The 14,099-nt window shown below is 45.7% G+C and overlaps 1 protein-coding gene across 11 annotated transcripts in view; it reads right to left on the bottom strand.

The window, feature by feature from the left end:
• Window positions 1-14,099, bottom strand: part of AGAP1 (ArfGAP with GTPase domain, ankyrin repeat and PH domain 1) — a 561,575-nt gene that overhangs the window by 63,134 nt on the left and 484,342 nt on the right. For all 11 annotated transcript variants that reach the window (XR_009217063.1, XM_058533270.1, XM_058533272.1 and 8 more), the window contains 2 exons: window positions 11,561-11,651; window positions 4,231-4,453 (listed from right to left, as the gene is read on the bottom strand). Coding sequence is in view for 10 of the 11 variants with exons in the window: in XM_058533270.1 (XP_058389253.1) it covers window positions 4,231-4,453; window positions 11,561-11,651 (314 nt within the window). In the remaining variant the exon portion in view is untranslated. The remainder of the gene's footprint in view (window positions 1-4,230; window positions 4,454-11,560; window positions 11,652-14,099) is intronic.

Genomic DNA, 14,099 nt, shown 5'->3' with positions numbered 1-14,099 from the left:
AAGCCCCCAAAACACCACCCCATGGCCAAGGGTGGGAGGATGTCCAGAGGGGTTTGTTGAGATGGCTTTGCTGCCTGCTGGAAACTGCATTCACCAACGCTCGAGGAATGCCGAGACACCGAGGTAGCAAGAGCACCCAACCTGTGTATTCCAAACTGATCAGTTCTCTCTCTCATTCACTCAAATATGCACTTGACTGTTTTAATATCTTTACCTCTGAGCTGATTATTTCTTCATCTGAAAGGGTCACCAAGGAGCTCAGTGACTTCCCCTATGGTTACAACGCGTGTCCTGACACGGGAACTAGAGCCCTGCCTAGTTGCTCCAGGCCCCGTGTCCAATTCTACACAACACCATACCATGTTTGTAGTTTGCAATCTACAAACTCACGTGCTACGTGTCATGAGGTCCTCATCCTACAGACAGCAAACTGCCTCTCCTTAAGCCCCTAAAAATCTAGTTAATTCCGTCCACTGTTACTACCTCTAGCCTCCTTCAGCATCCCCATTTAAAATCAATATTTTAAGTGTGTGCTTAAATGGTATCAATAGCAATTAGAGAGGGGAATTCTGATTCCACCCCAGATGTAGTTAATTGTTACAGCATCGATCTCCTCCACCGCACTCCTTTCTCAAAATTAAACCTCCATTACAGAGCGGAGATGAAGGGCACTCTCTCCCCTCCTGCGACAATAAATTTAATATTGAATGCACCGGAAAAAAATGGCAGTTGTTGCAGAATCCATCCAAAAAGATTTTTTTTTCCTTCCTGGGAGTAATTAAAAGATGCTTTTCTTGACTAATGATTCCCCCGTTTAGGAATGGGAAGTCAATACCACTTCGCCGCCGTCAGCTTCGATTGATCACGACACTGTTCAAGTTTGAACGGCAGTTCTCAAGGTGGCTGAGAATCATGGGAACCAACTGTGAGCCGTCCAAAGCTGCCCTCAACAGGGCTGCAGGGAGAAGAAGCAGAAGGCCAGCCAGCTGGTCAAAGGGCCTGTTTTCCTAACTCACTGGCAGGTCTGGGTCACACCAATGCAAGGTGGTATTGGGGGGACTGGTTGTTTGTTTGGCGAAGGATCTGCTGTGTTCTTCGTGGTCCTGAATCTGTGTGTGTGTGTTTTTGGGGGGGCGGAACGGCACATCTCTAATGATATTTCACTGTCAGAACGAATCTTCTGAACAAGATGGAACGGACTGCAGCTTCTCGGGAAAACAGCTGGGCCCTTTTTCAAAGGATTAGACTGGATATACGCACTTGGTTTTTCCTTGGATGGAGACAAAACTTTATTCAAATATTTCTTTTCAGTATTACCTTAGGGCCGCATTGAAAGAACCCTCCAGCTGTTTGTACTAAGAATCCTAGGTTCTGCAGATAGACCAAAGGCGGGCGAGTGCGAGGGAGTCTTTCCTTGTCATGGAGAGGCAGGATCCAGACTAGATATCCAGTCTCACGTGGCAGATTGCATTCCACATGGAAATTCTAGCCCACACTTCGAGTTTTTCATCCCTATTTGAGGAAACTGCAGGAGGTAGTGAAGGAGATGAGTGTTTGAATTATTATTATACTATGTGCTGAGTTGTTCTTTATTTTTGACAGCGTATCTAAGGCTACGCATATGTTCCCCCAGGACCACAGCCCTCCAAAAATGGCCTCCTCGCCTCATCTCCTTCCCTTCCAATGATGCCGCTAGCTGCCTTTAGTCCTCTTGGGAACAGGTGGAACATACACGAACACCTCAACAGACCCAACAACTCACCCTCTGCCCACCCCAACCTTGCTGTTATAACACCACCCCTGGCTCAAAGGCTCTGCCAGGCCTTTTCTCTCTTTTGGCCTTGCCCACTCCTCTCCTCCTTTTACCCGAGGGTCTAGACCCACGAGTGACGACTCAATGTTTTCCACACTTCCCCACGGGCCCTGAGGCTTCCACATTGCTGTTTTTGCCCTGGCCCCTCCCATCCTCCAGCACATGCGCTCCCACTCCCCTAGGCCTGGAAATCGCTCCGTATTTTAATAAAGTCCAGCTCAGATGCCATTTCTCCATTGAAACTTCCCTGGAGCCCCGTGGCCATAAGAATCCCTCCATTCTCTGAGAATCCTACTGAGTCCTGGCATCCTCAGCTGGCCCTGAGAACATCTGCCAATCACTGTAGAGTTATACTCACCATTTATCGCTTCTTTTCTATGAGGAAGCGCCCGATGAATATTTGCTGAATTTAATTAAAAACAAAACTCCCTGGGAGAACTGCTAAAGGCACAAAGAAACATTCAATCTTCAAACGTGTTTTACCTCCTAGAGGTGAACAGAATTCAGAAATTCCAAAGGTACCTTTGGAAACACCACATAACCACATGAGCATCACCACAGCCTTGCAGAGGAATTACACCTTAGCATAGCTCCTTAGGAAAGTAAGTGAATGTGGCTAAAAACCAGGTGGGATTTCACTGAGTCACTCCACTTGTGAGAAAGGAAGACTCTGAAACGTCTCTAAAATATACAGATGTGATGTGCATAATACTAGATAGAAGAGAACATTACACACTCCAGAGCTTAATTTAAATATATGATTTGGAACTATAAGACACCTGTACACACAGTCTTCACTTATGAAGGAAGATGAAATTAATATAAAATATTTACCAGTTAAAAAATTAACCCATATCTTTGCTCCTAATTATTCTAAATGGTTTCAATTTATGATAGATGGAAAACTAGGAAGTTTCCTAATTCATGATATTAAAAATAGTATATATGCTTTTATCCATACACAGTAAAATGCATAAAGTTAATTTTTTTCCACCTTATTTCAATTATTGTTTTCTGCATTCATACATTAAACTCAATCCAAGTTCTAGTCATTTTTCATTTTCAGACCTAAATATCCTTCAAGGAAACTATAACTATGAAAAAATAGATATTAAAACAAGAATTCATCTTTTAAGAATGCTCCTATTGACAACCCAGCTGATTTCTGCATTAGTGTGCAACCAGTCAAGATAAAACATTTTAAAAAGTGTATCATTTCTTCAGTTTGTAAGAAGTTGCCCACGTACACATCACATGGTATATAACTCATGTACAAAGAGCTCACACAGCAAAACTATGTAATTTTAAACAAATAGACTCTGGGGGCCTTTCTTGCTCCCTCCCCTCCCCTCAGAACACCTAACATGATGAGCAGGATTAATAACACACCAGCTTCATTCTCTACAATGAACCAAAGGTGGCACCACAAATTCATTTTTCAGTGTTAATGAAATAAAGTCCACAGACTCTTTGCTTAGTGGCAGAAACCAATTTCTTACCCCTCACCTGTGGCCCAACCACAGACTGCCACATGGACTTTCGTGTGGTCTGATCACCAGCAAAACAAATTAGAGAGATTTAAAAAGTGCTAATGATGGGAGACATCTTCTCTCCCCTCATCTCTTCACACACCTGAGAAGTGAATACTAAAAGCAACCCCACACCCCTACTTCAGATGTGGAGACACAACCCCAGAAGCTTCTTCCTTAAGACGACAGCAAGGATGGAATGGTCCATTCTGCTTCTATGAAACAGGCTTTCTCAGAAGACATGCCATTTTATCACCTCTTACGTACATTAAATATGTATGTGTACTCAAAAATGGTTTATAATAGCTGTAAATGAAAAATGAGAAACTAAATGGCCTCAAAATAAATGCGTTTTTTTCCACTGAATAACAATTAACATTAATGAGGAGGCACCATACGTTATGCCATACTTGGTCAATTAACTGTGTTAGGAATATATTCCAGAAAATAAAATATATTTTGTTACCATAAACTCACTTCTTGTGGGTATGGGGGGAGGAGAACCAATTGAATAGATGCTTATCAAAGATAAAAGAATAACAAAATTGAAGAATCAAAAATTCATAATTAGTGCTAACAGCACAGCTCATGCCGATTAGAAATGTATTAATTAAAGTGATATATTCATAAGGTTAGAAGCTTAATACATTTCTAAGAGGGGGAGAGGAATCTCCAAGGTATAAAAACAAACATAAAAAATTAAGGAGTTTGAATTATCCACGTCTGCTGAAGAAAGCAATTTTAAATGTAGACATTTCTTTGCTGGGTTAATCAGCAATTCCACAGGTTGCCAGGGCAATTCCTAATTGTGGCTGTCATCCAGATCATTTCTAGTTGTCTAACTGCTGGCAAGATGCCACATAGCCACACACCTTCCCAAGCCCCTACCTCGTGGAGTCCAGTGAGGGCTTCGTCCGCCCCTGGCTGCTCTCTTCCCAGATGCTGTTGGCCAGCTCATTCCCGATGGACGACATCACCTTGATGAGCTCAATGGGCCAGTCGTCCAGGTCCAGGGATCGGACTCGAGAAAGGTGGGTGCCAAGATTCCGGTGGATCCCTGAGCACTCGATGCACATGAGGGCTCCCAAGTTCAAACTGGCCCAGTTGGGATCTGTGGGAAGAGGAACAGGGCACCACATGCAATCAGACCATCATCACTCATCCCACTGCCCTTAGGATCTGTGGAACAAAACGGCTAGTCAGTCTGACTTCACATCCAGTGTCCCTCCCTAGAATCACATGGCTTGAAAACTCCCAGGCCAGTACTCAGGACGGTTTTAGGTGTCTCAACAGATTTGACACGTTGGTGGCAACTTTTAAGAATCTGGCTTTAGCCAAAGCCTTGGAATTTCCCACACGATAAATAATTGCAAGTTGGCTTGGGCAGAAAGATGCACTTTACCACACTTCAACAGCAGCATTCTCCTTGAGAGGGGAGATGCACATGGAAAAAAAATCATGTGTGACTTGGTGTCCACTGTGGACGACTGCCGATAGGGGGAAAGGGAAGGGTGCTTTGAGAAGAGCATTCTCAAAGCCATACTGTCCCTCGTAACCACCTCTGCAACCATGGGCGCATCTAAGCTTTCATTAGTCACATGATGGGCATGTCTGCAAATTTCAAAGATGAAAGAGAAGCACACTACGATGAAAAAATATGGTTTTCAGTGATCTTATTTAAGGGTAACCACTGAAGCAACGCCCAGTTCTCCCTTCTTCACTGCTGGCAAGATGGTGGGCAGGGTCCTTTGGTTAGGTTATTACCCAGCTCCATCAACTCTGACTTGCAGAATGAATGGCAACGTGCTTTAGGCTGCGACACTGCACCAAGGACAATGCGTGAGTTCAAAGTATAGCATTGGGACCCCTGAGCTGGATCACTCCCTGTGTGAAACTGGCTGACATCATCAGAAGACTGAGAACTCAGGCCCAGGGTTGGCTTCACGCTAGAATCTACAGCTGATTTGTGAAGACGGGGCTGACCTTGACAGTCAATGGCTTTAACCACCGACAGAAGCAAATAAGGCTTCAATCATCCACGAATAATCAATATTTCCTCCAGGTACACTTCAAGAGTCAACAAAATAACAGGTAGCTGACATCATATTTATTCTGAATCATTCTATAAATAGCAAATGACTAGGAATGACCTTATGCTAATTCATCGGAAATCAGCCAGTCATTTATTTAATATCTAATACACACTCAGGAAGGTGGTGCTAGATATCATGGGTGACACGCGAGAAGAGAGGTCTGTGACCTCAGAGATGTTCTGGTTGGGAAGAGAAATATGCCCCAAATAATAATAATAATAAAAACAGAACAAGGAAATGCAGATAAAATGCTGAAGACTACAGTCAAAACAATAAACACACAGGCACCACGGGAAGGAGGAGGACACCGATGGTGGGTACAGGAAGGAAGGCTACATGGAGGAGGGTTGGCCTGGGCCTGGCAGGGTGTTTAGGGAAGAGGGTGTTTGTGAAAACTCAACACCCCCTCCACCTCTGGCTCTCACCTGTGTCTCCACTCCCCTCCACAGCCCAACCTCTACACTGGCCACCTCTGCTTCTGCGCCTCCCAATTGTTGGTAACCTGGCCTCCATTCCCACCTCTCCCCTGGAACAGGGCAGCCAGAGTCACCAGCCACCACCATGGGCAAAATCCCAAGGACCTTGTTTGGCCATCATTTTACTTGACTTCTTGATACTTCTCCTTACAACACTACCTTCTGATGCCCTTTTGGTCAAGATCCTCCCCAGATTTTTTTCCCACTTATCTGGTTGCTGCATCTTGATTTCCATCCCAACTTTTCCTCCTGAATCTGCCCCTTACCTTAGGGAGTCCTGCAGGCATCTCTTCTGATTCTATATTCTCTTCTAGGCAAACTCAACCCAACCCACAGCTTCCATTACCACCCAAATGCTAACAACCATCCACAGATACCTCCCACCTGGTCCTCTCTCCTGAGCTGCACATGCAGTTACCACTGTACATCTTCTAGGTACCTCCCCGTCCACATTTCATCCTGTAAATGTAGTCTTCTGCAAGGGACCTTCCCATGGCAGCATATGGCACCAGCATTCACTCAGTTATTCAAGCCAGGATCCTGGGAACCAATTTGATCTTTGTCCTTCATCCCCTAGCCAATCACCAAGTCCTCAATCTCTCAAATCCAACCCCTTCTTCTTGTCCACACTGTGCCCACTCTGGTCCATGCCACTGTCACAATGGGGATGCATCAGCCTCCTGCCTGCCACCTCACCTTCTACTTCCCTGCAGGCCACTCTCGACACATCAGCCAGTGGTCTATAAGGCGAATCCAATCGTGTCACGCTCCTACTCAAAACCCATCCATGGCTGCCATTTGCCATTCAGATCAAGTCCAAAATCCCTACCAATAAGATCAGAACCTGGTCCCCATTCGCACCTCTGTCTCTCAGGAGCACTTCAATTCCCTGACCCCCTGTGCATGATGCCCCGTTGCCTGGTCAAATTCTCCTCATCCTGCTGGTCTCATTGAAAATTTTCCTTCCCAGGGACGACCCCATCCCCCAAGTGTAGGAAGACACCCTGCTAGGTGACCTCATGGCAGCCTGTGCCCTGCCTCCTGGAGAACTTCACACACATGATGCCTCATTTCATGACCACCTTACCTGCGGAACAGCAGGGGTCATATGGCACGAAGATCTTTTCAATCACATCTTCACTCCACTCATGTACCCACACCAACTGTTTTTTTTTTTTTGGCTGAGGAAGATTCGCCCTGAGCTAACATTTGTTGCCAATCTTCCTCTTTTTTTTTTTTTATATGAACCACCGTCACAGCATGGCCACTGACAAACGAGTGGTATAGGTCCGCACCTGGGAACCCAGGCTATTGAAGTGGAGTGTGCTGAACTTAACCACTAGGACACTGGGACTGGCCCATCCCACACCAACTTTTTATTCAACCCTGCCTCCACGTGCAGTTTTCGGGTGAATGAAAGAACGGCTTGACTAAAGCAGAGGAGCTGGCAGGAAGTGAGGGCGGGGCAGATGTACCAGGAAGCCGTGAGGTTCCTGAGCAGAGGAAGAGCTGGTGTGGGTGGGAGCAGATAGGAGAAGAAGAAAAGAGAAGAGAGAGGCTCGTGGGGGCAGCACCAGGCATTGCAATGGAATTCGTCAACGCCACGTGCCAATCTGCACCAGGACAGTTGGTCAATCTGCTGGGAATGCTCAGACCCACACCAGGGGACCTGATCTTCAATTCAAACGACAGACCCAAAGAGGGGTGCAAGCTCTGTAGCTTTGTGCTGGCATACAAGGTGTGGATAGATCCCACATATCACACAAGAATTCTCAAGAGGTTCCAGCAAGTACAGTACCAGAGGGCACCGGGCCTGTTGTATTTTCAGCTAAGTTCAATGCTGAACTCATCTTTCCCCCATCCCCCTTCTTTAGCTCCCCCTACCCTGCCACTTCTCCTTCTCCTTTATGTCCCCACCTCCCATCACCGAGCGCTGTGGTTAATACTTTCACACATTGTCCTCACTGTTACGACGTACACATGGGTCCTTACGCTTGCTCACCTGAACTGCTGCAAGAACCTCTTATTAGGTTCCGATGCCCATCCCCCCACCCCAGCCATTCTCCATGAGTTATGTGTGGACACGGAACCCAATGACCCCAGCCCCTTGTTTAGGACTCAGTGCACTGCCACCCCCGCCCACCTCCCCTAGAAGCTTCAGCAGCTCCAAGACTCTGCCCAGGTGCCAGATCTGAAGGATGACATTCATGTGCAGGACACATTCCAATGACTGTATGCAGATTTTTGTGAAAACCAGTGTTCTGGGATGCAGCAGGTGTGCAGACAGGAGGCTCCTGGCGGTCTGGAGCATTCTCAGCAAGAACCACGGGTAGGTGGGGGGTGTCTCCACAGCTCCAAATCCCATATCTCACGAAAATCCCCAAGCCTCACCCCCCCAGGAGGCAACACAGCTGAACTGGTGGGACAGTGCTCGTGAGCCAGCAGGAATAGCCCAGAGAAGTAGATGTGGCATCTGGAGACCATGGTTTCTCCTGCACCACCACTGGCCAGTGAAGCTATATCTACGGTCTGGCAGGCCTGCCCTCTAGGCTGCTCCCTGGCTCAGGCCTGCCCCTCCTGCCAGACCCTCCCAGGTGCATGAGGCATGACCTTTCAGCCGTGATGCTCAAGAAGGTTGCAGAGGTGTGCCACACACTCCTTGGGAAGAAACTGCAGAGAGTGCAGCTCGGGGGATGGGTGTGGGGGACGGGGAGACACAGGCAGGGCCAGATCCCAGGACCACAGGCTGGGAGGAGAAATCAGCCTCTCCTGGGCCAAGCGCAAAGCTGCAACCTCTTCTTGACAGCTTTCTTTTCTTTCTCTCAACACCCAGAAACAAGAGCCTTTCCTTAAATTTAATGTTTGACCTCTCTGTGTTCCTGCACACACCAAAATACAGACCACCCACTACCCCATTTCCTAAGACATACGTGCTCACCATAGAAAAATCAGACAACCCGAATCACCAAAGACCCCACCATTCAGACACCTGGGGTTAACACTCTGGAATACACCCGCAGATCTTTCCCCCTAAATACCTGAAAAGATTCAGCGGGTTCTCCTTGACTTACTGCCCTAAATACTTTCATTTCACAATGCATCATTGTGATGCATTGATGCATCACATTGATGCAAGTTTCTCCAACTCAATATATTTTTGACATCATTTTTTAAGGCTGCATATTATTTCACTATGAGAAGACATCACTCCATGAACAGTTCTTCAAGATTGGCACATTTGGGATGTTCTGAGTTTTTGCTCTATCAACAGCGCTGTGGTGAACATCTTTGAAGCTAGATCTTTGCACCCCCTTCGCTCATTCCCACGGGCTTACTTCCTGGAGGTACACGGCTGGGGTGAGGGGTGCTCGCTCAGCTCAGGCTTTTTATGTATGTTGCCAACTTCCCCGTGGACGTCTTCACAGTTCATCTTCAGTGTGTGGATGCTACACTTCCCAGCACTTTCACCCAAATTGGCTATTTTGACTTAAAAATAAAAAAGCCTTTGTCAATGTGTCATACACTTGTGTCCTTGATCTCGGTCCCTCGATCTTCCCCTTGTTCTCAGAGAAAATACAGCACGTGGCAAAGAGCTTGGTTTGAATCCCACTACATGACTTGCTATGTTTGTGACCTGGGATATACAACTTGACCCTCAGACTCTTCATTTCCTTCCCAATAAGTGGGGCCCACTGTGGCACCAAGGATGACAGAGTCACAAGAATGAAAAAAGACAATGCACGCGCGGATTTGGCACAGGCCCGATGGAGACGGAACGTTTAAGGAATGGAAGCTTGTTACCTCTGTTTTCTTCAGAGTTGTCAAACGTGGCCTCTCCTCGTTCCCTCTGTCCCTGTATGTCTTGTGCAGGTGGCCTTGCTCTAAACAAACTGGTCCCACAGCCTCCCCTGAACCGGCCTCCCTTTCCCACCCGCCCTCCCCCACTCTCAGCATTTGCTACACACCATGAAGCTTGCGAGACATGGAATGGTCCCTTTTACAGGACTCTTTAGATGTATGGTGGAAACAATCATAGATGTTTCTCCTAATGGAGGTTCTAATATTTCTCAGACTTTGTGCTTTTAAAGATCTTACTTTAAAAACTTTTTGATAAAAACACATTTCAAATAACTACTTCTCTCTTCTAACTCCATTTCATGACACATTTTGAAAGTAGAATTTGAGAATTCAAACCAAAGAAGAGACTTTAAAGACAGACCTCAAGATACTTGAAGAAGAGACCCCTCTATCACCCGCAGGCCGTGGACATGGCCTCGTGATCTCTCCCTTTCCTGCCCTGCCAATAAGTGGTCTCTCAGAGGTGGTTCTTCCCTTCCTTTTCATTTGCAACAACCCTGAGTTAGTGCCTCATTTCCTCCTGTTTAGATGACCAAAATCCACCCGGCAGCCTCCTCCTCACTCTGCCTCTCTATTCCCATCTATTTGAGACGGAGTGCCTGGGCAGTGTCCCCAGGTCCAGCTCAGAATCTCATCCCTGATTTGAGACTCCATAATGATTTCCCTCTGTTTACAAATGAAGGATAAAGGCTTTAACATTCTCCTCTTAGCACCCTCACCTTCTTGGCTCCAACCAGCTTCCAACCTCAGCAGCAGCTGCCCTTTTCCTAAAAGCACCCAGAGCCCTGACTCACGATGATCCTTCTCCACCTGCTCAGATCCTACCCACTTCCAGAGCCCACATGAACGCCAGCTCCTGCTTGAAGGCTGCTGTGAGTTGCCGTGTGGCCCCTTATGGCCATTCTCCACAGTGCTGGGTTTTGTAGTTGCTGGGTCCAGGCCTTGCCTACTGGGCTTCAGGCTCCAGGGCGGGCAGGACCACATCACACACATCTTTGATTCCCAGGTGGCACCAGGCTGGGTGCTGGAAATCCACTGGATTTCCTTCTCCTCAAAACACACCTTAACAACAACAACAAATATGACCGGAAAATGTTATGGAATGTGCCCAGCACTGTGCTAAGGGCTGGAATGCAAAGAATTAAAAGCCCTAATCTTGAGGACGTGAACAACAAAATGACTCTCTCAAAGGGAAAACAGTATTACGTATTGGGCAACAGAGCACGCGGTAAACCCGAGTTACTCCAAGGCACCAAGCGGTAATTACGAAGTCTATCAGCTCAATCAAACACTTTAGTGTGTAGTGAACGTAAGATTAAAAAAAAAAAAAAGACACCATTTGATGGCAAAATCCAGAACACACAATTTTGAAATTAAAAAAACAAACCCCTTGAAATCTCCAGGCAGGAATTAACCAACTGTACTCCATTTTTATGGGGAAGCAAACAAGCCTGTGATGGTGATGCAGCAGAGCGTGCTTCCTGGACGCGGCACAGAATCCGGGCACGTGGCTGAGTCCTTCGTACCCGCACCTGCGGTGTTGTGGCTGCTCACTGGGATGCCTGGGGCCTAAGCCGGCCTCAGGGTGCTGTCAGCAAGGCTTTCGTGTGAAGGGTATTGTGTTAAAACAAAATCTAAACAGAAATATTGCAACTCCTTAAAAGCCATTAAGTCACGTAATAAATCTCGTATGCCCAGTGGCAGATGTGGGTTCACCGCCATGCGGCCTTAGTAAGACCACCCCATCTCCCGCTGGCCAGGGCCAGGCCCCCTGTTCCCGCACACACTTACTCTGGGTCTCGCAGTCCACACAGTGGGAATTCCCTCGGATGTTTCGTATCGACTGCAAGGCCATGGCCTCACTCTGGCTCGTCAGCCGGGACTGGGCACATAGGAAGACATACAAATGCAAGGTATAAGAACCCCGAGAGAAATGTACATCTCTACTAATAATGTCAGAGGAAAATCAAAAAGATAGTGAGCAAATATAGGATGAGGGCAATTTCAAATAATGACTCCTCTTTTGATGCCTTTAGGAAAAAGCATAACCGATGGAGAATGCATTATGCACCATGAGGAAATATTCCATGGTAAGATTGATCAGATGAGATGACTCCACTGGAGATGAGGACAGGGTAAGTTCTGGATCATCTGTGAATGAACATGAGACCAACTGTCCCCTGGAGAATGTAACTGGTTAATGTACTTTTACTGTCGTGTGTCTACTTGTATGAAGATTAAAGAAAGAGAAATAACCTGCTTATAAGCCAAGAGTCAGGGCTTAACCAACATCCTAACACATGTCTCACGACTCCTCATCAGGAGACCACGTCCACACCACACTCCACGCCTTGGAGATGCACTTTAAGACTATGTCAGATGCCATAGCAACAAAGACACTAACCGGTGTGGGGCAGGAAGGAGTGGGAGCGTAGCTGGGGGCATTTATTCTTCAGTTTATACTTAGTTATCTTCTCTAAGCAAGTTAAAAAAATACAGAAGGGGGAAAAGAACAACATAAAAATTTAAAACTATGATATGATCACCCATAGTTAAGTTTTATTCACATTTTTGTATCTATTCTTCCAGGCTTTTTTAAAAGCACATCTATACATATACAGTCATGTGCGGCATAACAACGTTTCGGTCAACAAGGGACTGCATATACAACGGTGGTCCCACAAGATTAGTACCATGTAGCCTAGGTGTGTAGTAGGCTGTACCATCTAGGTGTGTGTAAGTACACTCTGTGATATTTGCACAATGACGAAATCACCTAATGATGCATTTCTCAGAATGTACCCTCATTGTTAAGCAATGCATGACTGTATACGTACCTTAAAAAAAGCTAGCATAATCTATATATATATATAGTGTGTGTGTGTGTGTGTGTGTGTGTGTGTGTGTGTGTGTGTATACACATATATATAATGTATATACATATTGCTTTGGGAACTTCCTTTTCAGCCTAATGACATATTGTCATCTCTCGATACCATCACACATTCTCCAACATCATCATTTTAAACGGCTGCATAATATTCCACTTATGACAACTTATTTACGAAGTTTTCTTTGATGGACATTTAGATTGCTTACAATTTTTCTCTATTCTATTATAAACGGTGCTGTAAAGAATATGCTTATTGCTAAATCTTTGCACGTATTCACAATTATTTACTGATGATAATTTCCTGGAGGTAGAGGTGCTAGGTAAAAGGATATGTACCATTTTTAAGGCTTATGATGCATACGTCTAATATAATGGTTAAAGCCAAATACATTTCAGAGGACACTCAGAATAAGCTTGATTTTTGTATAAGAATTCTTCATAAATTGAACCATCTCTTGTCAAATTGTTTAGTGTGCAACAACTTACTGCTTACTACCTAATAATAAGTTATAATTTATTAATTGCTACTGTCTAATTAGCATAATACATTATTGGGGTTTTATTCCCTTTGGTTAGATACTCAAGTATTCAAAGTATATTTAACAACTGATATTGGCATCTGGAGTGTGTGGAAGTGTGTGTGTGCACATCCAGGGATGTGTCTGTCTGTCTATCTGTATCATTTCTGCAACACATGCAGGTATATATATGTCTACGCTTGCTACTAACTCTGAATTAGCCACAGGCAGCTAAAATACCTTAGAGCTCCTTCTCAACTGAGTCTGCGTTCTCCCCTCAAGCTACTCCTGGTGGGTATTATTTCCGTGCTGTACACTTTCACACCTGTTCAGCAAGCATCCGAGGTGTAGAGGTGTGAGCCCTCTTCCCAGGGAAAGTGCCCGCCTGAGAGCGCACATTTCCAGTGAGAGAAAAGGAGCGGCCTTTTAAGGCTGGTGTTTGCATCAGGCCCAGAGGTGATGCTGCCTGTTTCCATAAAGAGCTGGGGAGAGTCTGGCAAGGGTGTGAAAGGGAAAAGGTGCACGTTCTCCCAGGTCTTCTAGAATCCGGCTGGCGTGGCATGGATTCAGATTCTGGGATACTGTGATTTTATACAAAATTTGGAGATGCATTTGTCTGTTCAGCCACACATGCCCTCCCTACTCCTGTTCTGAAACTAAACTCCCATGCTTTGTGGGTGACACGTCATGGATCTCCACTGACAAGAAGACCTGGGAGCATCTCGTGTTGGCTTCAGAGCCACATCCGTGGCTGCATGACTCAGTCAAGCCAAGGTGCTCAGAAAGGAAAGGCTGGAATTCTCTCTACCTTGGGTATAAAACATCTTAAAAAAGAGAAGCAAATTACATTATAATAATAATGACTGTGGTCTGGTTTACCCTGGTTAAAGAGGGTAATAAAATAAGACACTCCATCTTT

Source organism: Diceros bicornis, chromosome 37 (assembly GCF_020826845.1).
Source record: "Diceros bicornis minor isolate mBicDic1 chromosome 37, mDicBic1.mat.cur, whole genome shotgun sequence".
Taxonomy (NCBI): domain Eukaryota; kingdom Metazoa; phylum Chordata; class Mammalia; order Perissodactyla; family Rhinocerotidae; genus Diceros; species Diceros bicornis.
This window is presented reverse-complemented; position numbering and strand designations above follow the sequence as displayed.